Source organism: Puma concolor, chromosome E3 (genome assembly GCF_028749965.1).
Source record: "Puma concolor isolate L17-30 chromosome E3, mPumCon1.1.hap2, whole genome shotgun sequence".
Lineage (NCBI taxonomy): Eukaryota > Metazoa > Chordata > Mammalia > Carnivora > Felidae > Puma > Puma concolor.
In genome coordinates, this window is record NC_141682.1 from 28,610,412 (window position 1) to 28,637,113 (window position 26,702).

The window sequence follows — 26,702 nt, forward strand, 5'->3', positions numbered from 1 at the left end:
CACAGGCAGGGGACCTGCTCCACCAGGTAGGGCCTGGGGCGCTTTTGCTCACTAAATGCCCAATTAGTGCTTAGCATAGGAGTTGCTTAACGAATGTCTGTGGAATGGGCATCTGAACAAATGAGTAAGTAAATAAGTAAGAATCTGCCCGCCATGTTTCATAATCTGTTTGCCTTGCTATCCTATGAACAAAAGAAAATAGGTATGTTTCTAAGGATCATTTTTCTCAAGTGCAAGGGCGCCAGGTGAACCCTGCCTCAACTGGCCAAAGAGTGTGCCTTCCCCAGGTTCCCGCCAGGGCCCAGGGCTTCCCAGCCAACAATGAGATGCCACCAATCAAGGATGGAAGGAAGGCACCAGGAATCGCATCGTGAAGGAGATGGAGACCATTTCTAGCTTTAAATAGAGAACATCCCTCCATGCCTGTATCTTATTTGGTTCCTGATTCAAAACCCAAACTCCTGGGGATGTGTGCTTTCCATATTTGATGACATTATGTATGATGGTTTAGGTGTGATCATCCTGTGAACGTTAGGTTAAAAGAACTTATCTTTCTGGGAGGTATACGGAAACACACACACAACTACATGGTGTCTCGGGAGTGCTTCAGTGGGGCCGCGGGAAGAGGGTGATGGCACAGACACGTCAGCACTGGCCACGACCTGATTCCAGCTGAAACCAGGTGATGTGTAGGTGAGGGTTCCCTATACTGTTCTCAGCACACGTATGTGTGTTTGAAAACTGCCCTGGTAACTTTTTTTAAAAAATTTTTCTAATGTTTATTTTTGAGAAAGAGAGACAGAGACAGAACATGAGGAGGGGAGGGACAGAGAAAGGGAGATACAGCATCCGAAGCAGGTTCCAGGCTCCGAGCTGCTAGGACAGAGTCTGACACAGGGCTCAAACTCATCAGCCGCGAGATTATGACCCAGCCGAAGTCGGACGCTTAACGGACTGAACCACCCAGGTGCCCCAAAACGTTTCTTTCTTTTTCTCTTTTTAAAAGATGCCTTCAGGGGCGCCTGGGTGGCGCAGTCGGTTAAGCGTCCGACTTCAGCCAGGTCACGATCTCGTGGTCCGTGAGTTCGAGCCCCGCGTCGGGCTCTGGGCTGATGGCTCAGAGCCTGGAGCCTGTTTCCGATTCTGTGTCTCCCTCTCTCTCTGCCCCTCCCCTGTTCATGCTCTGTCTCTCTCTGTCCCAAAAATAAATAAATGTTGAAAAAAAAAATAAAAAAAAAAAATAAATAAAAGATGCCTTCATGGGGCGCCTGGGTGGCGCAGTCGGTTAAGCGTCCGACTTCAGCCAGGTCACGATCTTGCGGTCCGTGAGTTCGAGCCCTGCGTCAGGCTCTGGGCTGATGGCTCGGAGCCTGGAGCCTGTTTCCGATTCTGTGTCTCCCTCTCTCTCTGCCCCTCCCCCGTTCATGCTCTGTCTCTCTCTGTCCCAAAAAAATAAATAAAAAACGTGGAAAAAAAAATAAATAAAAAAATAAAAAAAAATAAAAGATGCCTTCATGTGGCTCTTGTATGGAAAGTACTATCCTCACCCAATACCCTCGCGCCACCAGAGGAAGTTAGGCCCCCTGCCCTTCGCTCTCTGTCCTCTTCTCCTTTTTAGCCCCACCAATAAATCAGGCTGGAAGACACAACACAGCCAAGCAAAGAGCTGCCTTCCAGCAGGAAATACACTTCATTTTCTTGCCTTCTCTCCCCGTTCCCCCGTCTAGAGGAGTTTCCTTTTTTACAGCCTATTTTAAAGAGCAGATCAATGTTTGGGCCAAGGGACAGATGTTCCTGGTGGCATCTCAGTTTCTCAGTGCCTCAGGGCTGCTGGCCGCCCCACCAGCTCCACACAATCGTGGCTGGCAGCCTGCAGGCCCACAGCGCGCAGACATTGGAGAATAGCTTGCCATTTGATACTTTCACGTGAAACCTCCCAATTTTTAAATGTGCGCAAACCGTTGTTTTGTTAACAGTTGTTAGGGACCAAGTACAGAGACCCATGGGCGTCCAATAGCCCAAAAACACACGTCTGTGACTCTGCCGGGCCTATCACAACTGACCTCCCTTCCTCCACTCTGCTTCCCTTTCCAACACTTGTCCTGCCTCTTGTCCTGCCTCTAATCAAACATGCCAGTGACTATCAGATTCTAGAACGAACATCATGTCACTGCAGGAATTTCTATGACCTCTTAGCACTCTATCCCTTGCATACTCCGTTCCAGCCGCACTGAGCCCCATTGTGCCCTCCCGCCGCCCCCCCCCCCCCCTGCCGAGTACACCAGGCGCATTCCCAGCAGCCGCAGTTCCCTCCGCATAGACCACTTTCCCAGTCAGAGCAACTCACCCCTCCTCCTGTTCTTCTCCATAAGGACTTCCCCAGCCACTCTCATTAAAATCACAACTCTCTCCTGCTGCTACGTTCTGCTTTGTTCTTCTCACATGCCACCGTACTATTTTGTTGTGGTCTCCCCCACTTGAATGGAAGCTCCCCACAGGTAGGGGTTTTGTGGTCTCTTCTGTGTACCCTTGAATAGAGCTGGGGACACCGTGCCCTCAGTAAATAAACACTAGCTGAATGAGTGAACGAACGCACCCGTGATGCTCAGGTCCAGTGCGGATCCCAGGCCGGAAGACCCCAAGTGTAAGGTCTCCACGGCATCTCATGGAGGCAGAATGCTTCTCCATCCCGGCGGCCACGTGCCTCTGCCTCTGGTTTCACAGCTCGGACCAAGGAAAGCAAGAGGAAGCCAAGACCTTAGCACAGGCGGGCCTGGGGCCACAGGCCGCCTTACCTGATGGGGTAGTCGGCTGCGCTGAGGTTGATGAAGAAGTCCCAGGGCCAGTCGGTCATCTCCAGGAGGTCACGCATGCCCTGCAGGTACGTGGACAGGAGGCTGGCTCCTCCCCAGATGGTAGCCATCCGCCAGGGGGTGACGCGAACGTTGTCATACTGTCTGGCAAACTGGAGCACTTGCCGATGTAGGTAATTAGAGCGCTTTTCCCAGGAGAGAAAAGGGGACAATTCAGCAGCCCAGAAAACACACAGACATGCCCCTTGGCTTCTCTCTGTCCCTTCCCTTCTAGTTGACAGGGCTTCTGAACATACTGGACTTTGCCAAGTAACTGGTTCAGGCCTGCAGGGTCTTTCTATGTGGCTGTGTGAAACTTTATTATTTTTAAAAACTTGTTTTAGGTACTTGAAATGCAGATTCCCTGGCCCCACCTCTAAGCTGATGGTTCACTCTGTGTGGGCTGGTGCCTGGGATGCTGCATTTTAATACAAGACTGAGGCATGTGGTCTGAGAAAAATAAGCTAACAAGTACGACCGTGTCTAAACCTGGTGTGTATGTTGAGGGATGGAACTTCTCCATGACCTTCCCAAAGTCCTGCTGTGATCAAGCATCCCGTTTTTCCTCCTCGACTACTGACATAATTGTGTCAGGTCAGCAGACCAACAGAAACCTCTACCTCAGGCTAAGTCGGCTGCGGGGTTTTTATAAAGTTTTATTGGAACACAGCCGCACATACTCATTTATACATTTCTTATGGCTGCTTTCACGCTACATTGCAGAGTGGAGTTGCTGCAGCAGAGAGTGTAGAGCCCACATAGCCTAAAATATTTACCATCTGGCCCTTTCTGGGACATGTGTGCCCATCCCTGGGATAGCCCCACTCACAAAGCGGCAGGCACTGTATCGGGCAGTGGGGCAGTGAGGAAAAAGAGGTAAGAAAAACAACGTTTACAGATAAAGTCTAAAGTCACAACTGGGGACTTTGAAACACACACACACACACACACACACACACACACACACACACACACACTCTGTGCCTGTCTTTTTCTCTCTCCCCCAGACCAAATGCTACAAGGAGAGGCAGCTGATTAGACTATCAGACTTGCCTGAGAGGCAGGGCAGCTTGGAGAGGGGCAGACAGACGGGCCAAGAAAGGCAGCAAGGGGTGGCAAGCGGGGGAGGAGTTCCTCACCTTGTCCACGTGGATGTAGTAGAAATGGTCTTTGTGGTAAATGGCCTTGAACATGCGCTGCAGCTGCCGAGAGGCCCGGCCGTGGACCACCAGGACGAAGGCGATTCTGACTGGGTTGGCCAGCATGTACTCCACTGAATCCTCGTCCCACTGAACGTTCTTGTTGGCTTTGCCTGGGGATAACCCAAGAGACCACAGAGGTGGGTGAGGCCCAGAGGTTCTTTGGTGAGAGACAGGGAGTTTCTCTAATGCTTCAAGTGGGGACTATTTGAAAGGCACGGTCATCACATTGGGCCCTGACACCTAATCCAGCTTAACTAAGCTTGTCGTGGACACTTACAACGTCCTGGTACAAATGTGGGGGACCGTGAGGTCCACAAAGGCAGGGTTCCAAACCCCAAGAAGCTTTAAAAAAGCTGATGGAGACCTAAGCACATGTATTAACCTATAGAACAAGGCGGGAGGAAATGAGACGTGTAAGAGCTGTGTCTCTGAACTGCAGGGGAAGGAGGAGGTATTTCTGAGCTGGAAAACACAAGATACACGAGCTGGCTTTGCCTGTCCAGCACCCACTCTTCCTTCTCCTCCTAACAGCACCTTTTTTCGTAAAAATTGTGGTAAGAAGAGAAAATATGGTATCTGCCCTCTTACACTTTTAAGATCACAGCCGAGTATTATTCATTTTAAGCACAATGTCACACAGAAGGTCTCTAGAGCTAAGTCATCTCCCAAAATGAAAACTTTCTCATACAGGACATTGGGGGGCATCGTCCCCCTCCTCCATCCTTAGTCTACATGGATGGGGAGGGTCTCCATTATCGATGACAGGGAAGGTCACAGAGCTTAAGGCCTGGCCAATCAGAACACTGTATCTCTCTGGCAATGAACAGTCTGTACGGTTCAGAGACGGATGTGTGACCCAAAGAAACTAATTAGCCAAGAAGACAGTAGAATTCCAGACTTTTGTTGTAACAAGTAGATTAGAGAGGCTCCCTTTCTGCAATACACAAAACTGCAAGACTCTAAGAGCCCATTTATCCCCACCTGGACAAAGATTTTTTTCTGAGAGAAAAGCCAACACAGAGGAGGCACTGCTGAGTCATGGGATCCTAAAGAGCCCGCCTGAGTTAGCTCTATCAGTCCTGCTGGAGGTCAGCCACCATCATCTCTTGGTTTTCTTTGAAAGCCCAGATGCTAGACCAGAAGCACCTGCATCTACGTGGTTCCATATGTCTTTTACCCTAGAAGAGCCTTAAAGATTCCTTTTCTCCTCCTTTCCCTTGCAAACACTCCAAGGGCAGGGCTTCAAGGAGGAACATAGCCTGCTGGGTTAGTTCATTACAATTTTGACTAGAGATCTTCTGCCTTTCTTCTGCCTGACTGCCTTTGGGTCAAACTTGATTTCTTCTGGCTTCTAGGTTTATGAGACCCAGAACGTTGCAGGTGTCCCAGGATGTCAGCTTGGAAAACAGAGAACCAGGAGCGGTTAGTCTGGAGCTCTGGAGACTGGGAGCCTGCCGCTGTCACTGGAAAGCTGAGCGACTGCCAAATGAACACGGCTCCTTCTATGCTGTTCCAGAAGACAGGATGAAATTAACATGGATGATGTCCAGATCACGTGGCCCAGCCTTTACGGCCTACATGACCTACCTCCTGAGGCCCTCTGCGCCCTGCGTGCCTTACCGTCTACCTTGCTACCTGGCCTTCTTTCTTTTCCTTGAGCCGTTTCATTTTTGCCTCAGGACCTTCTCACTGGCTATTCCTGTTACCTGGAACACCCTCTCCCTAGATCTTTGCATGGCTGTAGCTTGTCATTAGTTCACAGCTCAACAGAAGAACACCTGCCGCCACCAGCCACATCACTCTCTTTCACCTCACCGTATCTCAACTTCTGCGTAGCATTTAATACCATCTGAAATTGTTTATCTGTTTACTTATTAATTGTTTGAACACTCCACTAGGACATAAGCTCCAGGAGATGAGAGGCTATTTCGGTGTTGTTTATCAATGAACACTCAATGCTATAACAGGATCTGGCACACATCTGGTTCTCGCTGGAAAAAAAAAAGCGATAGGAGGGTACATTTTGGTTTGGTCCATAATAATAACAATACATTTCATTGAGCGCCGACCAGCCCTTGCCCTTCATTATTTCACTCAATCCTCTTAACCCTTGCACGATAGTGCTATTATCCCCATTTTGCAAGTGAGGAAACCGTAGCTTAGAGAGGCCAAGGGATTTGTTTATTCAAGGTCACAATGCTTTAATTACTCAGCTGAGATTCAAATCTGGATCCATTTCCAGAGCCTATGTCCTTAAACACTAATATATACTACGGTACCACACCTAGACTTTGGAAAAGTTTATAACAATTCCGCTTGAGTTGAGGAGAGGACAGGAAACACCAGAGGGGCTCCTGGGTGGCTCAGTCAGGTAAGCGTCAAGCTTTTCATTTTGGCTCAGGTCATGATCCCAGTGTCGTGGGATCAAGCCCCGTGTCAGGCTCTGTGCTGACCATGGAGGCTGCTTAAGATTCTCTCTCTCCCTCTGCCCCTTTTCTCCGTTCATGTACACTCTCTCTAAAAGAGAAAATAAAAAACAAAACAACCCCTACTCAATTATGCTTTTTAATGAAATAGCCTGTAAATTAGTCATTAAGGCTAGGTAGACATGCATTCAAGGCCTATCATAGGCACTGCAGGAAGGATTCCTATGTTATGTGGGAGGCTGACTCTCGATGGCCAATAAGATCCCACCTTTTCATCCATCCACCCATCGAAATCCAACCACCCATCCAGCAAACCATTCGACAACCCATCCAGCACAGCACTCAACAGCTTATCATCCAGAAAACCAAGCATCCATTCATCCATGCACCCATCCATCCAGCATCCTCAAAGCAAATCACCCATGCCCCCACTCTTCCAACTATCAACTTGGTGATTCATGCCATATTAATTTAGCCTGTACCTCTTTGCCAAATACTGTGCTAGGTACCAGTAAAATAAAATTCGGGGAAAAAAATTCTTATCTTTGAGGGGCTCAGCCAGCTGGGGCAAACAGAAGACAACGGTCACATGTTTTAGGATAGGAGTGTCTTCAGCTTGCCCTCGGAGTGGGGAAGGGGTGAGCGGTCTGCCTGCAGAGCTAGGGGGCACCTTAGGAAGTTCAGCTCAAAGCTTCTGAGCCCATCTTTTTAAGCACTCGTGGTGGATCCCAGCGTCTTTGGCTCCTTGGCTGTTCAGTCAGTAGCTGCGATCCTGGGGATAATTACCATCTTGGCTCTTGTTGCAGACAGACTGAGCAGCAACCAGAAAGGGTTATCCTAACCACCCTCTAATCTTCCCTCCGAACCAATCACAAATACTCTGGGCTTTCCCGGTGATTATACGAGAGGGGCATGCCTGGAGGAATCGTGTCCCTTTAGACACACAACTATCCATCCATCCATTCATCCACCTACCCACCCAGCATCCTTAAAACCCCCCACATGCCAGCCCTGGACAAAGCCTGAAGTGCTAAGACACGTAGGATGTGAGCCTGTTTTCACAAATGGATTATGAATGGACTAAGGAATGTGAGAATCCAAAGTAAAAAGATGATAACGTGTAAGAAAAGCTTATATTATCCTTCCCATGACTGCAGCCTAAAGGCAACATACTGATCTTCACCATGCTGGCTGCGACCTCGCCTTCCCCTCCTCGGAGACTATTTAACAAACGGAGGAACGTTTAGAAACAACGGCTACCTGTGCCCCTTTTTACCACCTGGACTTCATCGGGTGGTTTTTCAAAGGCCTAAAGGTGGCCCACGACACCGTATTTTCTAGGAAGTTCACTCTGCAGGGGCTCTTGCTGGTCCTCAAGTAACACTGCTCATCCCTACCCCAAGGTGTCTGGGTAACACTGATCTGGAGCTCCCCACACCTGCAGCTTCCTGGGCCTCTAGGATCAGCCGGTGGTCTCTGGCCGTGGATATCTCTTGCCATGCTGCTGAATGGGTGAATGAATGAATGGAAGGAAGGAATGCATTCTGGACACGAACCACTGCTCTGGTCCAGAGGAGCTGATGTCACTTGAGGGCCCGCTACCCAACAGCCTGTGCCAGACCGGGTTTGTGGGTGACTTACTTGGCTCTGGGGGAATGCAGGGTCAGCCTGTGAGGCTCAGAGAAATCAGCATGTCTCCCCAGGGTCACACACAAGTCCAAATCCAGTCTGCTACCTTTACCTGCCTCCAGGGCATCAGAGGGTAGAGAGACAGAGAGGGTTGGCGTCAGACCCTGTGCAGATCTTTTTTCTTTTAATTAAAAAAAATGTTTTTAGTGTTTATTTTTGAGAGTGAGAGAGAGAGAGAGAGAGAGAGAGAGAGAGAGAGAGACAGACAGAGAGAGAGGCAGAGAGAGAGGGAGACAGAATCCAAAGCAGGCTCCAGGCTGTGAGCTGTCAGCACAGAGCCTGATGTGGGGCTCGAACCCACAAACTGAAAGATCATGACCCAAGCCAAAGGTGGATGCTTAACTGACTGAGCCACCCAGGAGCCCCCCATGTGCTGGTCTTTAAAGAGATTTGTGCACTGATGTTCAAGAAAACCTTTTGTAACTTTCTTTAGGGTTTTAGAAAGAAGAACAGATTTACAGACAGACAGACACAGATGTGAATGCTTCCCTTCTGAAGAAAAGGAACTGAGCCCCAGGGAAATCAGGCACTATCACTCCAGCAACAGAGCCTCTGGACTGAAAGCCATCCCCGGGTCAGACAGCTGGTGTGGGGAGCAACCAAGAGAAGAGGGAACAAAAAACCCCGGGTTCCTCTGGAATCCAGCTATTTTGGGGATAGGGGTGGGCAGGAAAGAACTGAAATACCTGAAGAAAGGAGACACACACACACACAGGGGAGGATGAAGACAGGACTGAGGGGCAGAGAGACAGATAGACAGAAATAGACAAAGACAGAGAGACAGATGCAGAGAGGGAGCAGGGACACAGAGAGGCCACAATCCCATTGAGAGAAAAATGGAGGGAGACCTGCAGGCAGGAAGACCACCCCCTTCCTCCCACATATGGAGGGAGAAACACACACAGAAGCCCCGAGAAAGCCAGAGACCTACACAGGTACAAAAGGAGACAAACCATGTAATCAGATACAGAGAGACAGGAAGAAACAAGGAAAGAGGGAGCCACGATGGAGAAGCCGGGTCCACCGAGCTTCCGCAGCTATCGAGCATCCCTCAGAGCAAAGGCAAACGAACCCCCAGGACGTCAGAGTGCAAAAAGGCCCCAGGTCTGGCCTGCTGCCCCCCTCACCTGGTGGCTCTGCCTCTCTCAGGGGCCCGGTGACGGAGGCAGGAGCCGAGGCCCAGAGCCCCACCCAAAGCGGCAGGATGGCTGGCTCCGGAAACACACCAATAATGGGCCCCCATTCCGGCACGTAATAGGACCTCGATGCATTTCACTGAATAACCAGAGAGGGAACGAGCGAGTTTTGTGCCCACATGGCGGCCGGGTGGGGGTGCGGCTCCCAAGGGCTGAGGTTCACATGATGCCCTTTGCCAGCTGCCAGCCACCAGCTTCCCATTGTTGTCGCACACCCCTGGCTCCTGTAATGACCTTTCCGGCAAGCAGCTCTGACACGGTGGGGGCCGGCGGGTGGGGGAGCTGGGGAGGACAAGAAGCCACACCGCAGACAGGGTGGAGACGGGCCCTGCGGTGGTCCCCTCCACACCCTGGCCACCACTGCGGGGGCCGTGGTCCTGAAAAGTCTTCTATGCAGTACGTCTTCAACGGACTGTGGTGAGATTCCTAGCACGAGCCGGAAGTGGAGAAACCTTCTCTCCCATGCTGCTGGCGAGAGGTTGGGGAGCGGGGGGGCAGGAAGCTGCCACGGCTTGGCCAGCACTGATGTGGCCACAAGAATTATAATTTTAAACATGGCCCTTGGCCCAGTAACTCCGCCCCCAGGAATCTATCTTAATTAAGGTTAGGAGAAGGCAAGCGTGTAAGTCTCTACATATAGAAGGTTCTTTTGTTCATTTATTCATTCACCTGGTGTCTTGAATGTGCCAGGCATAGTTCTTGTCGTATTAGTGGACGCAAGAGAGTCCTTCCCTGAATGCTGCTTAGTCTACCAGGATGGAAAGCCAATTAAAAAAAGTAAGGAAATAGAAAATACAGTTGCAGATAGTGATAAAGGTTATGAAAAAGAGAACAAAGGCGTGTTAAGGGAAGGGGTTTATTTAACCACGGTGGCCGGGGAAGGCTGATGTGGGGATATGCGAACAGACTCTGATTAAGATGAGGGAGTGAGCCATGTTATTATCAGGGATGAGGAGGATTGCTGGCAGCCAGTGTAGCAAGTGCAAAGGTCCTGGGGCCTTGACCTCAATAGTGTTTATAATGGTCCAAAACAGGAATCGCCTAAAAGGTCTTATTAATACATACTGATAAAGACTGTTGTCTATAATATATCAAGCAAAAGAGAAGTTCTAGTCTATAACCCCTAACGTTTTATAAGACATGCTCCCAAATATTAACAGAGGTTCATATGGTGACGTGACAGTTTTCCTCTCTTATTTATACTTTTCTGCATTATCTGCATTTGGTAAAATGGATTACATTTATCATGAAACATAACAAAGGTGAGGCCTAATCGATAATTCTAATACCAAACTGTTTAGTGAGTGCTGCTACGTGTTAAGCAATTTCTATCCATGATTTTTTTTTTTTCTTACTTCTACCCAAACCCCTGTGAGGAGAGTCACTGTCCTTCCATTATATGACTGAGGAAGCTGGAGCTCAGACAAGTCCCACTTGGGACGTGGCTGTGCTGGGGATGAAGCAAGTCTGTGATGCCAGAGCCCTATCGTTGCCACTACGCTTGATCAAACTGTCGCCATTACAAAAAGAGGGAAGGCTGCTTCTAGAAGAAGCATGTCAGCTGGCTTTCAGCTGCAGGACAGATAACGACATGTGGCCAGAGCCGTGTGTGTCTCCACAGACTAAGACCCAAATGTTGCCCAGCTCCTAAAAAAAAAAAAAAAAATCAACAAAAAAACCCCCCAATGCATTTCACACTGTAATCAGGTTCCTGTGGCACAAGACAGGAAGTAAGTGGAAGAATCAGAGTGATTAGGGACAGCAGGAGAAGCTGACTTCAGACCAAAGTTAACAAGCCATGTTTGCGGGGAAGAATATCAAACCTATTTTTGCGATGCAGGTGTGAAGGCCAAGCAAAGGGAATCACGGAGAGTCCTGCCAGTTTCTATCTGTGCTGCACTCGGCCTGTTGCCCAAACTCCGCGTTTCTCATCACGGTCATGGGTCAGACGAGGACTATGTGATGCTTAGGCTCCAGGGAGGTGGGGAAGATGAAGTGGCTTTTGCAAGGGTCGATGTGTTGGGCAAATATCGTGATGCTGGTAACAACCTTGCAGGAATACTGCCTGGGAGGAAGAAACAAGGTGCGGGGCGGAAGAGCATTGCCTCTGGTCAGGCAGACCTTGAACAAGCTACACAAGCTCTCCAAGCCCCAGCTTTCCCGTCTGTAAAACGGGCATGTGATAATCACAGCATCTGCATCACACGAATGTTCGCGTCCGGTACCCGGCACTGCGCCTGTCGTGCAGTAAATGCTCAATACACAAGAGCGTCCGCGTCGTCAGTGTTCATGTCATGATCCCTACTAGGGTGTTCATCCACAAGGATCAGCATCAAGCTTGGTTTAACTAATGGGCCCAGTTGCAGGCTCAACCCCGAAGCCTCTCAGGCTCCGAGAGCTGTGCACACGCAGCTTCCAAGCCAATGTCCACAGCCGGAGTCCTCCGCAGTGTGCGCCTCACACCGCGATGAGTAAATGCGGCCAACGGGAGCGACTTATGGCCGCGATCCTTTCGCGGTGAATCCCACTACCAGGTAATGACAGTGTCCACCCGGAACGAATGCTATACGTTCACTCTATCTCCATTAAAAAAATAGTAAAAATAAATACAACTTCCAGGACACTGCTAAAATAAAAAAAAAATCCCAAACCCAAACCAACCAAACAAAAACCAAATCCAAAAAAGCCACTTGATTGGAAGAGTTGCTCCACCAACAAAGCCCTCAATGCTATTTATACTCTGAGAGGGCCTCTTGGGCCTGCGGCAAGAGAAGCAGCTTTCTGACTCAGTTCCAAATAAGAGGGTTGGTTGGGTCGGGAAGGGAGACACGTGGACACAAGGTTGTGCGCACGTGGCACTCGGGTCAGGAGGTTCCGAGCTGGATCATGACCAGCTTCCTGCTGCCTGGGAGGCTGTGGGCTGCACTTCAGCACCGGTGGCCAGCTTTGTCACTTCCCGGTAGAGACTCTGGGAAGACAGAGTTCCTTTCTGATCCTCGGTTCTTCCTCTGTAAAATGGGATGGTTCCTAGGTAGCTCTATTTTTTTTTATTTTTTGAGGAGCACCCATACTGTTGTTCATTCCCATCAGGATGAACGTTGAGGGCGTGATGCTCGGGGAAAGAAGCCCGTCGTGGAAAGGCAAATACGGCATGATTGCCCGAGTGTGAGGTGGTGAGAGTGGTCAACTGCAGAGAATCAGAGAGTGGGCTGGTGGCTGCCAGAGGCTGGGGCGGGGGGATTACTAGCAACGAGCAGAAAGTTTCAGGCCAGCGAGATGAACAGGCTCTAGGGTCCAGCTGCACAACATTGTACCTTGAGTGACCAGTGCTGGGCACTTGAAGATGTGTTGACAGGATAGATCTCATGTTAAGTGTTCTTACCACAACAGGATAGAGCATGTACATGAAAAATAAAGAGGGATGAGCAATCTGTCCCCGACCCCACAGAGTTGTGCGGTCATTCGTGACTGCGGATGGGACACGGCTTCCAACTGGCGGCAGGCTCACTGCACGGAGGCAGGATTCACATCACTCGGGGGACAGCCCCTGACGGTGGTAGATTCTTTGTCAGACCTGGGTGGGGGTGCCTTTCCGCACTGGGAGACTTCAATGTGGAATTCTGGTGACCAGTACTTGGGAGATGCCCAGTGCCCAGAAAGAAGTCCTGCTCTCAGTGTGCCTAGAAAGCTGGCCGGGGTGTGAGGGCAAGTGCACCAAAGGCCACAAGTCTAAGTCCCAATCCTGCTTCTGCTGTGATCCAGCCATGGGACCCTGGGCGAGTCACTTCCCTTCCTTGACCCCTCTAACCCTTACAAAACAGTAATGATATGTCTAGGTAGACTGAGCACTTACCATGTCCTAAGCACTATCCACGCATGGTGTCATTCTCCCAAGGTCTAAGGAAGCAGGTACCAAGGGGCACCTGGGTGGCTCAGTCAGCTAAGCGTCTGACTTCGACTCAGGTCATGATCTATGGTTCGTGGGTTCAAGGCCCGCGTCGGGCTCTGTGCTGACAGCTCAGAGCCTGGAGCCTGCTTCGGATTCTGTGTCTCCCTCTCCCTCTCTGCCCCTCGCCTGCCTGTTCGTGCTTGGTCTGTCTCTCAAAAATGAACATTACAAAAAATTTTTTTTTAATTTTTGATAACCCCATCTTACCATGAAGGATTCTGAGGCCAAGGGGGCACTAACTGATGACAAGTCACCTTCTCTGTCGAGTGCCAGGACAAAGACAAACGCTCAGGCCTGCCGGGCTCCAAAACCTGTGTGTCAGTCTGCCACATGAGGGAGACGAAATTTCCATAGTCTGGGATCCTACCCTTACGGAATTAGCACCAGTGCATAGAAAGCTTCCTTCTCTGAAAGTGGGGTTGGCTTCCCTGAGCTGACCTCCTGTCCGGTTCCTTCCTTTCTTCTTTCTTTCCTTTCCTTTCTCCTTCCCTCCCCTCCCCTTCCTTTTTCTCTCTTGCCCTCCCTCCTCTTGTCTCTCTTCAGCTTTATGGAGGTATAAGTGACATAAAATTTTGAAATACATAAAGTGTACATTGTAGTTCTTTGATATACACTGTAAATGGGTCCCCCATCCATCTAGTTAATTAACACATCCATCACCTCACATATTTATTATCTTCTGTGTGTGTGTGTGTGTGTGTGTGTGTGTGTGTGTGTGAACATTTAAGGTCTACTCTCAGCAAATTTCAATTATACAATACGGTGTTATCAACTACAGCCACCATGTTTTACATCAGCCCCGCAGAGCTCATTCATCTTAAAACTCAGAGTTTTCACCCTTGCACCCACCTTTCCCTATTTCCCCCATCCCTCAGACCCTGCAGCCACTTTTCTAGTATTTCTAGGAGCTTGGCTTTTTCCTTTCCTTTCTTTTCCCTCCGTCCCTCCCTTCCTTCCTAGTTTCCACATGTAAGTGATACCAGGCAGTATCTGTCTTTCTCCGTCCAGCTTATCCCACTTGGCATGATGCCCTTGAGGTCCATCCATGCCATCCCCCACCGGATTCCCTTCTCTGTCATGGTCGCATGACAGAACCCTGCATAGAGACACCATGTCAGTTCGGTTTTTGATAGCTATCAGTTCCCCACGGGCCACGGCCAGGTTTCACCTTTCCTAGGACGCCATCACCACCCTTCTGCCCTGGCCCAGCACAGAGTAGAGCCCAGCGTGGAGGTCTCAGTGAATGAATGATTTCTGTCCGGTGGATTAAGCCTGGCAGCTGCGCCCAGGTTTGGGGGCCGGGAGGCCGAAGTGGAGGATGCAGGCCTGTCTCCACTCATCGGGTGAACTGGCCGAGCGCTGGGTCTCCACTTTTCCTTGAGGCTTTTGGCAGCTTGGGGACCCTTGCTGAGCAACCAGGAAAATGCCCAGCTGCCCTCCAGCATGGGAGCTAATTCAATGCCGTCAAATTACCACCAGTTGGACTTAGGGAGAATGAGGGGAGAGGGTCTCACAAGGGGACCATGGAGTCGGGAGTGGGGAGCTGGGAGAACGCTGCTCCAAGGGTAAAGGTGGCCAGGCCAGCATCCTTCAGGGCTCAGGAGCAATGAACCTTCCTCAGCAAAGCCATCGTTGACCCTGCCCCTCTCCCTTCTTTCGAGTCCCCTAAAGGCCCTCCAAGCATCCTGAACTTCCTTTTGGGTCAAACTGTGCCCAAACGTGCATAACGTTTACCATCTTAACCATTCGTAAGCATACCATTCAGGAGTGTTAAGCCCATCCATTCTGTCGTGCAACTGTCACCATCATCTGTCACCAGCACTTTCCATCTTGCACATCTGGAATCCTCATTAAACCACAGCTCCTATTCTCTCTTCCCCCCAAGCCCCAGGCAACCACCACTCTCTCTGTCTCCATGAATGTGACCGCTCCAGGAGATTTCGCCGAAGTGGAATCATAGAACAGGTGCTCTTTTGGGTCTGGTTTCTAGCCTAATGTGCCTAGAGGTCATACATGCTGTAGCGGATGGCAGGATTTCCTTTACTTCTCAAGTGCCTCCACCTTTTGGTTCTTGAGAGTAACGCTGCTGTGGAAATGGGTGTTGAGAGGCCTCTGAGACCTGCCTTCAGTTCTTTTGGGTCTACCCCCAGAAGCGGAATCGATGGATCACACGGACCGGCATCTTTGGCAAGCGAAGGGAGTACCGGCCAGCGCTGAATGCCACTGAATGCCCTGGCGTGGTTCCTGCCTCTTTATGGCAAGCGATAGCAAGATTTCCACTTACGGCAGTGATGCAAAATTACTCTGAAAATAAAACTGACTTAAGTAAAAATGAGAGTGAGTCTCCTGCCATGAAAACATTATGAGAATAATAGGGCAGGTGGAATGTGGATATGGGAAAATGGTGAAGAGGGCTGAGGGGTGAAGGAAGCTTCAGGAATATTAATTAGGCTCCACAGGCCTGCTTCCCCACCTGGGACGTGCTGAGTTTGTTAAACAAATGAGGGGAGGTGAAGACCAGCTACAGGCTGATGCCCGAGCAGCCCCATACTTCACGGAAGGACTCGCAGGTCCTTCCTACACTCCTGGCCTTCCCAGCCGGCTTCAGGGAACCAGGTTTTGTTCAGGACTTTTCTACGGGAGGCTCTGAGGGACCATCTTCCCGCCAGGGAGACGGAGCCATGGCTGTGCTGACAAACACCATCCTTTCGATTTTCACTCCAATTTGTGGGGCACTTAACATTCATGAGGTTCTTTTACAGGCTTCTACCTCTCATAGAAATGCAGCGCATGGAAATTATCCCCATTCGTGGATAATTGTCCTGGGATCAGAGAAGAGAAGGAGCTTGCTCAAGGTCACAGAGCCGGGAGATGGAAAAGAGATTAGGGTACAAGTGGATCTGACTTCAAATACCATGTTCCACGTGCAGACTTTGCCTGGCAAGAACCTCAGCATTCCCAGCTTTGCTCAGGATCCCACGGGACCCAAAGGGGTTTCTCAACCTTGGCACAACTGACACTTGGGGCCAGATCCTCGGTTGTGGGAGGTGAGGGTTGTCCTGTGCACTGTAGGATGCACATCTTTGTCACATCTTGGGTCTGTACCCACTCGATGCCAGTAGCACCTTCCCCAAACGTCTCCTTTCATTGACAAATGTCCCCTGGGAAAATGGACACCATCACTCCCCATGGAAAAGCACTGCTGTGGAACGGAAGGTCTTAAAATGTGGTCTTTGATCATCAGCATCAGCAATACCTGAGAACCTACTGGAAATGCAAATTTCAGTCCACCCAGAGCTTCCGACTCTGAAACTCTGGGCATGGGGCCCAGCACCTCTGCATTTTATTTGACAAGCCTTCCAGGTGATTCTGGTGCAAGCTAACATTTGAAAAATCACTAGCCTAGGCTAGTGATTCTTTTTTTTTTTTTGAGTCTGTCTATTTTGAGAGAGAGATTGCATGAGCGAGTGGGGGAGGGACAGAGAGAGGTAGAGAGAAAATCCCAAGCAGGCACAGTAGGCTAGTGATTTTTAACCCTAGGTGCACATTAGAATCACCTGAGCATCTTAATAAAAACAAACCAAACCAAAACAAACGAAATCCATGCTTTGGCTCCGCCCCAAGAAATTCTGATTTAATAACTTTGGTGGGTGACAGTGGTGGCAATTTTTTAAAGCTCCTAAGGGGTCCGATGTGCAGTCAGGGTTGAGAACCACCTTCTGGATACCTTCTTTTCTTTTCAACCACCTTTACAAAACCACGTGTCTCAAGGTGTAGCTTTACACCCAGATACATCTCCAGACTCCTCCTCAAATCCCCATGGCCTCCTGCTCCACCAGAGACTGAAGCCTAGCTCACTGTTATTTTTCCTCCCACTCTGAGAAAATGCCTCCCTCCACCCCCGACCAAGCACTCAGGAAATGTTCCTGCTCACTGATTTTTTTTTCCCCTCCATTCAAGTCTGGAGTTATTAAACCACAGCCCATGGCTGAACCGTCTTATTGATTTTATTGTCGAGAGCCCAGGGATATTCTAATGATGTACTGCTCAATAAATGGAAACTGGTGGGATAGATATTGATGGCGTATGGTACATTTCACCGCAATTCACTGGGTCCCAGTCACTTTGCCTGTTACACATCATCTGTGAAAATGCTGCTCTCGGTCCTGCAAGCTTGTGTCCATCCTGCTGATGTTACTTTTCCCTGGCATCCGGATGAAAGGGCCATTATGATAACAGCTACTGCTGTGTGCCAGGCCCCAGGCTGAGTGTTTCTCAACAGACATTATTTCATTTACTTCTTACAGCAGAACGTTGTGGGGAGATACCCTGCTTAGTCCTATTTTACGGATAAGGAAGTTGAGGCTCAGACCGGATGCTTGACCTGGCTAGCTCATAAGGTGCAAAACCAGCATTCAAATCTCTGTCAGCCACTAAAATGAGGACTTAAAAATTTTTTTTTTATGTTTATTTATTTTTGAGACAGAGAGATAGACAGAGAACAGGGGAGGGGCAGAGAGAGAGGGAGACACAGATCTGAAGCAGGCTCCAGGCTCTGAGCTGTCAGCACAAAGCCCAACGTGGGGCTCTAACTCATGGACGGTGAGATCATGACCTGGGCTGAAGTCGGGCACTTAACCGACCGAGCCACCCAGGCGCCCCTAAAATGAGGGTTTTTAACCTCTACTATGGTATCAAGGTTTGTGTCCCCAACTCCCAAATGCCTGTGTTGAAAACCTAATGCCCCAGGTGATGGTATTAGGAGGTGGGGCCTTTGGGAGGTGATTAGGTAAGTCATTAGGGCAGAGTCCTCACAAATGCGATGGGGCCTGTGCCCAAATAATAGAAATCTCAGGGGGCTCCCTCGCCCTTCTGCCAAGCGAGGACATAAAGGGAAGACAGCTGTGTAGGAAGTAGGTCCTCACCATACACCAGATCTACGGGCACCCTCTATCTTAGACTTCTCAGCCTCCAGAAGTATAAACAATCAATTTCTGTCCTTTATAAGCCACTTACTCTGTGGTACTTTCTTAAAGCACAAAGGACCAAGACAACCCCTAAGCTAAACTGTACGAGGAAACTAACAGCTTCCTACTGTACTTGAGCAACCTTTCAGATGGTTTCAGTACCAATGAATAGCTCACCTATTCTCCCCTTAAGTAGGGATTCTCAACAGAAACTACTGGCATTTGAGGAGAGACGACTTCTCCGTTGGGTAGGGTTGTCTCATGCACTCAAGGACATTTAACATCGTCCCACCCAATGCCCCGTCCCCTCAGCATTTCCCAACGTCCCATAGAGGGATCAGTATGACTGTGGCTTGAGAACCTCTCACCCCATGGGGAGGCAGGAGATTCTTGGCCACGATGGCCTACTTCCTTCTTGCCAACATGGACAGTCACTCTGGAAAGGCGGCATGGCCAAGTGGAAAGAAGTTTGGCTCTGAAATCCATGAGATCTGGGTTCAAACCTTAGCTCTTCACCCACTGTGACTCTGTGAGGTTGGGCAAGTTCTATCACCTAACGCTCTAGCTCCTCATCAGTAAAACGAGTGCGGGAGTGCCTGGGTGGCTCAGTCGATTAAGCATCTGACTTTGGCTCAGGTCATGATCTCACAGTTTGTGGGTTCAAGCCCCACATCAGGCTCTGTGCTGATAGCTTAGAACCTGGAGCCCGCTTCAGATTCTGTGTCTCCCTCTCTCTCTGACCCTCTCCCACTCACACTCTAGGTCTCTCTCTCAAAAAATAAATTAAAAAAAAACATTAAAGAAAAAAAACAAAAAGGAGGGCAAATACTGACTCCTGCCTTGTAGGGAGGAATCTCGGGAGTCACTCAGGGAAGTGCACACTACAGAGCAGGGGCTCTGAACCTGGCGCAATTTTGTCCCTCCAGTCACCTGTCTTCTTCTCTGTGCTCGCCTCAAATTCCTGATCTGCAGTTTCCACTGGAATAAAAAAGTGCAGTGTTCTACATGGGGTGGTTTGATACTCAGCAACCATAACCAGGAGCAGTTATGGGAGCAGGTAACAGAGCGACGCCCGTGCCACAGAGAGCCTTGGCTCAGGAGCGGAAGACTCTCCCGAAGAGAAGACCGGCAACGAACACCTGAATATTCCCCAGACCGTTTCCACCACAGGAAGAAAACCGAATGGTGGCCCTATTACTATCACCTTAAATCATGACACACGAGGGGCTGCATTCAAGTTCTTGCTTCTCCTTTCCAATTTTATTTCCCACCGTGCTCACCCAGCAACCCTTTCCGTGAGGCTGCAACCTAGTTGAATGTCATCGAACCCCTGCTTCTGCTCCTCACCGTGCTGGGCTGCCCTTCCCTTTTCCTCAGACACCAGCTTGCCATATGAACTGAATCGTGTCCCCAACCCAAATTCGTACGTCAAAGCCCTAACCCTCAGGTGACCGCATTGGAGATGGACGTTGAAGGGGGGGGGTGGTGATTAAGTGGGGTCATTGGGGCAGAACCCTGGTCATACGGGATCAGAGCCCTTGTGAGAAGAGACAGGAAAGAGCTTGTATTCTGTCCGCCATGTGAGGATGTGGCAAGAACTGGTCATCTGCAAGTCAGGAACACGGCTTTCAGAACCCGACCAGCTGGCACCCCAGTCTTGGACTTCTGGCCTCCAGAAGCATGAGCAAATAACTTTCTGGTATTGAAGGTGCCCAGAGCTGCTTAGTACACTACTCGAGGAGGGCAGGGGATGCATTTCTTGGGCTAAGATCTAAGATCTCCAGGTAGAGTGAGGAGTTAGTTAACTAAGTAAACAGGAAGGGGACAGTGTCCCCACGTAGAGGGATCAGCACGTGCCAAGGCCTGTGAGGAAAGACAGTGCAGTAAATGACAGGACAGGGAGGAGGGCCAGGGTGGCTGCAACACCAAGGCCCAGCTAAAGCATGTGGTGAGACTGGCATGAAGAGACATCATCACACAGGGTCCTGGGCACCATCTTAGGGACTGCAGTGCAAGAGAGTGACAAACCATCCTAAGAGGCTTGTTATGGATGGCGGGGAGGTGGGGTGGGGGGTGGGGCGGTGCACACCGCAGGCAGGACCCATTTTGCGGTTCGCAGATGGGATGGTGCTCGGTGCACGGCTGCCTAATGCAGAGAGGAGGGGGAGTGGGGCCAAGACCCACGTGCTGCGGTCTGAGGTTTGGGGTGTCGAGAATGCTGCTTCATCCGTGCTCCCTGCCTTTTTGACCCTGAGGTTACCATTTCCCAAGTTCTCCTGCGAGCCTTCCTGTCGCTTGACATTTTCATCTCTGTCCTTCTCTCCTCTGCTGAAGGCACTCGCGGGCTCAATAAATACTGCTGTGGAAAAACGCAGAGACTCATCTATTTTTATTACAAATGGAGCCACTGGAAGAGGGAACAGCTCTTATTTACTTCTCAGGGTAAGGGTTTTGACAACAGGTTTATTTTCTCCAACTCACCAAGGACTGGAAGAGTAACACTCTCAAGTAACAGTACATTAATTAATGCCGAATTGGTTGGAATTTTCCTAATAAAAATCCTCATAGTAATCACATTATGGGCCATTAACACTGTCTCCTGACCATAAACCATAAATATGTTCTGCAGGTGCCTTCTTTTTAAAATGGGACATTCCCCCAAATTGTTGCCCATTTGTCACGTTAATGCTGTCACATCACACAGTGCGGACAGGGGTAAACACACAGGCTCGTGTTGGTGCACGGGTCACTCGGCCAAGCTTGTTCATGGGTCACTTCGTTTAGACCCTGCAGCGGACTTACAAGGGAAGCACCACCAGCATCCCCATTTTACAGATGGGGAAACTGAGGCACAGAGGGAGTGGGTCAACTGCTTGGGGCCAAACGGCTAGGGAGTTACGGGCCAGGATGTGGATACAGGCAGCCTGAATACAGGATACTCTGCCATCCTGCCTTCTGAGAAACAAGCACTGGGTGGATCCAGAAGCATAGCCATCCTCTTGGCCAACCAACCCACAGCTAATGGTTTCTCCTTTTCTTTTCTTTTCTTTTTTCTTTCTTTCAACGTTTATTTATTTTCAGAGAGAGGGAGAGAGAGAATCCCAAGCAGGCTCTGTGTTGCCAACACAGAGCTCAGTGTGGGGCTTGAACTAACAAACCGCAACATCATGACCTGGGGCGAAACCAAGAGTCGGACGCTCAACCGACTGAGCCACCTGGGCACCCCGCCAGTTCATTTCAACAGTAAGGGAAGCAACTGTCAACCCAGCACAGCATTAGGCTTTGCTCCTAGAGGGCAGGAATTACGCCTTCTTTACTTGTGCCTCTCCAAGGCCTAACCAGATGCCTGGGGACAAAGCCAGGAGCACCTGAGACACACTGAATACATTTCTGTTGAAAGAAGACATAGCTAGTGAAACACACGGATCAGGGACGCCTGAGTGGCTCAGTCAGTGAAGCGTCCGATTCTTGATTTCAGTTCAGGTCACGATCTCATGATTTGAGAGTCTGAGTCACCACATAGGGTTCTGTGCTGACTGTAGAGCCTGCTTGGGATTCTCTGTCTCTCTCTCTCTCTGTCCTTTCCCTCCTCATAACTCTCTCTCTCTCTCTCTCAAAAAAAAAAAATTACATACACACACACACACACACACACACACACACACACGTGTATAATGGGGTTCCTGGGTGGCTCAATTGGTTAAGCATCTGACTTTGGCTCAGGTCATGATCTCACGGTTCATGGGTTCGAGACCCACGTTGGGCTCTGTGCTGACAGCTTGGAGTCTGGAGCCTGCTTTGGACTCTGTCTTTCTCTCTCTCTGCCCCTCCTCTGCTCACGCTCTCTCTCAAAAATAAATACGAAAAGAATTTTAAAAAATTAAAAAACCCCACCACCATGTACTAGAGAGCTCATGGCAATGGGGAACAGGGAGCCCCCCCAAGTGCACTTGGGATCTCAATAGATCCATTTCCCTGCAAGGGTGAGTGACACCTGGGTGTGGGGCCATGCTTGGGAGCTGCACCTTGCTAGGGTTCGAGGAAGGAGCTCGTGTTTAACCCTGTCTAGAGTCATTCCTTTGCCTGGTCTGGGTGTTTCTTTGATTTCTTTGCAGATAATACATACTCACTGTTAGACAATTCAAGCATGCAGAGCAACATAAAGGGAGAAACCCCTCGCACATGAAAGCATCTAGAGATCACTAATGTTTACACGTTGGTGAAGATTTTCCAAGTATTTCTATGCACCCACACTACATATAATCATATACATCCTGCTCTGTCGTACGCATTCTAGTTTCAATATACCCTTGACATCTCTTCTGTGTCAACGAACACAGATATTCATCCTTCCTTCCTTCCTTCCTTCCTTCCTTCCTTCCTTCCTTCCTTCCTCTACCTTCAAAAATATTCAATGAATGTCTACTAGGATCAGTTACCCTGCCAGGTGCCAGGGATGCATAGAAGAACAAAACACATATTGAATTTATCTTCAAGGAGCTTATACTTAACTGGGGTGGGGGCGGGGGGGGGGGGGAGGGTGGAAAGGAGAGAAAAACCTATTTTACAAAAGGTGTTGAATTCAATGAAGGAAAGGCTTAATGCAAAGGAGGGAGAAGATGGGGCCAGGGGATCAAAGGCCGACCCGGTCTTCATACTATTCTGAAGATGCAACAGTGAAGCCAACATCTTAAACATGAGGAAGAGGGAGCCAGGTAAAGAGGCTGTCATTCCAGGCAAAGGGAAGGCCATGTATCAAGGTCTTAAGAGGTAAAAAATCTTATTATGAAGGATGAAAAAAACAAGGAGAAGGACTTCTGGTTTTTTTGTTGTTGTTTGTCTTTTTACTTTACGTTTCCTTATTTTTCAAATTTCTCTAGTGGAATGACAAAAACATATTGAATACACGATGAAGGGCCATTCAGTTCTTTCTTGAATGCCTCCAAAGACGGGAACCTAAGTGCTTTAAGAAGCAGCCAGCCATACTTGTGGTCAGTGTTGATCAATAGCTGTTTTCTTTCAAAATACGCCCACCAGAAGGTTTTCTCTGTAGGTCCTAATTCTGCCTTTGAAGATTAGCACCACCGCTTCTGCTGTGGACCAGCCTCTCCAGTATATGAAAATTGTTATTATACAATCACTCCGCCCCATACCACCCTCCAAGCCCATGCCAAACGTGCTCCCCAGCTCATTTCGGTTTGCTCCTGCTACACTGAGGACACCTGTTCTGTTTGTCATTCTCCTTCCTGAGAGTGACTAAGAGCTATCAGCCTATGGTTAAACAGTGCTCTTGATTAGGACCCTGCACTAGCATACCCTACGATCACCATAGAAAAAAAGTTAAGCCTCCTGGGCATGTGACAGCACGGATTCATTCATTCGTTAAGTAATTGTGAGTGTCTGATGGCACTACACCCTGGGGGGAACAGCACTTAATAGAACAGATATACCACTTATTTGGGGAATAATTATCAAATACTTGCTGCTGGGGTGGCCGGCACTGGACCAGACGGACACACTTCCTCTCCCACCGAGTCTCTAAAATGAGCATGGAATGGGATGAATGTTGTGTCTTGCCTTTCACCATATATAGCTTCGCGGTGGGGATAACCACCCTCTGCCATGGTATCTGTACGAATCAGGTCTCCCAACGTGCTGGTTTAGAGTTCTCATTCCTGTGAACCTTCCACCCCTCCTTGATTAGCCTGGAAGACCAAGGACACCTCGATTTCTCAACCATGGCTCAGAAGCTGCATCTAAGTTAGGAGGCTTCTGAGAATACCCTCTCCTAAACAAGAACCCCTATAAATGAAGTGGCATAAAAAACTCATCTTAAACATGCCCTAGACATCGGACAAGAGAGCTCCAGGGCAAAGGGCAGTCGGAGCTTTCGAGACAGGATGGGGTTAAGATAAGCCTTTGAGGAGACGGGACCCGCGCTATTACAGCTTTCGAAGGCCACCGACAGTGACAACAATTTAAATTAAATTAAATTCAGTCAGCTCCAAAAGGAAACACGTGTAATGTTAATTTCATGGGTGTACCAATGTGTAAACCTAACAGATGATACTTAAATGAGAGAGGCAGAGAAATGACATTTGGTTAAATAATGCATCAGTGGGTAGAATTTGTTGAAACTGCCATTTGGAAAAAAAACAAAAAAAACAAAAAAACACAAGCGTAACTCAAAATTGAGCAAGCTGTCACCCGGGCCAGGTCACCCACGCGTACTCGGTGCACTGTGCTCGAGAGGAGAAGGGGCAGTAGGGCATGGACGAATTTAGGGGACTCGGGCCAGTGAGCCCTGCTGATTTTCGATGCCCTCCTGTGTGCCTGGGCAGACACGACCATCTGCTTGTCTTTCCGAACAAGTGAAACCTCACCCTGGGCAGGAAATGTGCCTGCTTGTTTATTTCCTTTTATTTCTTAAAAGCAACGGATGACTCAAGATCTAAGGCATGAGAAAATGGGCAAAGGTCATTCCTGCGTCCTGGCACACAGTAGGCAGTCAGGCATTTAATGGGAACTACTTGAGGGGCCCCTGGCTGGCTCGGCTGGTTAAGCGTCCGACTTCCGCTCAGGTCATGATCTCACGGTTGGTGAGTTCGAGGCCCGCGTTGGGCTCACTGCTGTCAGAACAGATCCCACTTCAGATCCTCTCTCTCCCTCTCTCTCTGCTCCTCCCCTGCTCATGCTCGCTCTCAAAAACAAACATCAAAAAACGTGGGATTCATGAATAACATGGACATTCCTTCTGCAGTGTCTTCCAGTATACCCTCATGTTAGACTCCATCATGACTCTAACGCTGTCGGCAACCATCACCTCCAATCCACATTCCTCTGACAGAGTGGTCTGGAGGTCCCTGTCCTTGTCCACTTGCTGTCATTCCTTTTCAATATCAACAGAAACTAGTCCTTTGGTCAATAAAGCTATGGGAACCCATCGATTGGAAAGAAATGGGACTTTGCTGAAGATGCTGATCTGAGAAACAACGTGTCTACTGAGCCTGGCAGAAACCTAACATTCATAAAGGCTAACGTTTGGTCGAGCGCTTACGACATGCCAGGCACGGAGTCAAGTGTGTCTCTGGGTTTTTTCTGTTGGTTCTGTTGCAGTGTTTTTCATTCCATTCTCATAAAACACAGGGAGGCAGGAGCCATCACCAACCTCATCTTACAGAGGAGACTGACAGAGGTCAGGCAAGATGATCGAGATCACACAGCTGGTGGCCAAGCTGGGCTGTGAACCACGGCTCATGTGATTTCAGAGCTCCTACCCTGTTCTGCCTTAAACGCATCACGAGCCTGTATCAGATGACAGATGAAGAAGGGAAGGGAAGGTGACTGCTTCTCATGGGAAGCCTCAGCACCGGGACCTGTGTGACCCAGGGCCATGCAAGGCTCTGCAGCCCTACCATCTCCTCGTCACATTGCTGGCTGGTGCCAACGAGGGTTCATTTCTCCCTGTTGAGCTGCTGTCCTCTGAGAGGTCACTTGAGGACCCAAGCTGTTTCTACTTCACTCCCCCCAAGTCTTCTGACACCAAGCACACAGAGGAGAAGGGGACCCGTGTGAAGAATTCATACCCACGCGTAACTGCCTCAGCCAGGAAGTGAACCATCACTCCCAGTAACAGGGAGACCCGGTCACAGGACCTCGCCCAGAAGCGTAGGAGTGGATGACAGAGAAGGGAACATGGGTCCCTGAGGAACATTCAGTTTACGACACAGAAACATAGTGAGTAACGCTCTAATGAACCCAGAGGCAATTTGGGCCCCCAGGGAGCATTTAGCAACGTCTGAAGACGTTCTCAGTTATCACGACTGGGTGAGAAGGTGCTACTCGTATGCAGGGGACAGAGGCCAGGGATGCTGCCTCACATCCCAGGGTGCGCAGGGCAGCCCCACCCCCAGCACGGGGTTCCTCTGATTCCCAATGTCAAGTGCCAGAGCGGAGGAACTGCTTGGAGCCAGGGAATCTCAAGAAGATACCATTAAACACGCAGGTCCCTAGGGGGCGCCTGAGTGGCTCAGTCGGTTAAGCGTCTGATTCTTGGTTTCAGCTCAGGTCAGGATCTCACAGTTCTGTGAGTTCAAGCCCCGCGTGGGGCTCTGTGCTGACAGCGTGGAGCCTGCTTGGGATTCTTGCTCTCTGCCCCTCCCCTACTTGCTCTTTGTTTCTCTCAAAATAAATGCATTAGGAAAAAATGCAGCTCCCGGAGCTCCTCTGGTGATTGTGATGGCCACTATTTGCGGCCACACCCGGGGAAACCTCACCGGGCAGGAGAGGCAAGAATACCAAGGGGGGGTGGGTGGGTGGGGGAGAGGCACCAATGGAATCGTGCTGAGACACTCTCGGAATGTGTCAGGGTCAGTGTGAGGCAGCTATGGGGGGGCGCGGAAAGCTGACATTTGTTAAGTG

General features: G+C 49.6%; 1 protein-coding gene across 3 annotated transcripts in view; it reads right to left on the reverse strand.

The window, feature by feature from the left end:
* XYLT1 (xylosyltransferase 1) overlaps positions 1–26,702 on the reverse strand; it is a 313,363-nt gene that overhangs the window by 80,145 nt on the left and 206,516 nt on the right. For all 3 annotated transcript variants that reach the window (XM_086692976.1, XM_086692977.1, XM_086692978.1), the window contains 2 exons: positions 3,992–4,164; positions 2,796–2,998 (listed from right to left, as the gene is read on the reverse strand). In XM_086692976.1, the coding sequence (XP_086549102.1) occupies positions 2,796–2,998; positions 3,992–4,164 (376 nt within the window). The remainder of the gene's footprint in view (positions 1–2,795; positions 2,999–3,991; positions 4,165–26,702) is intronic.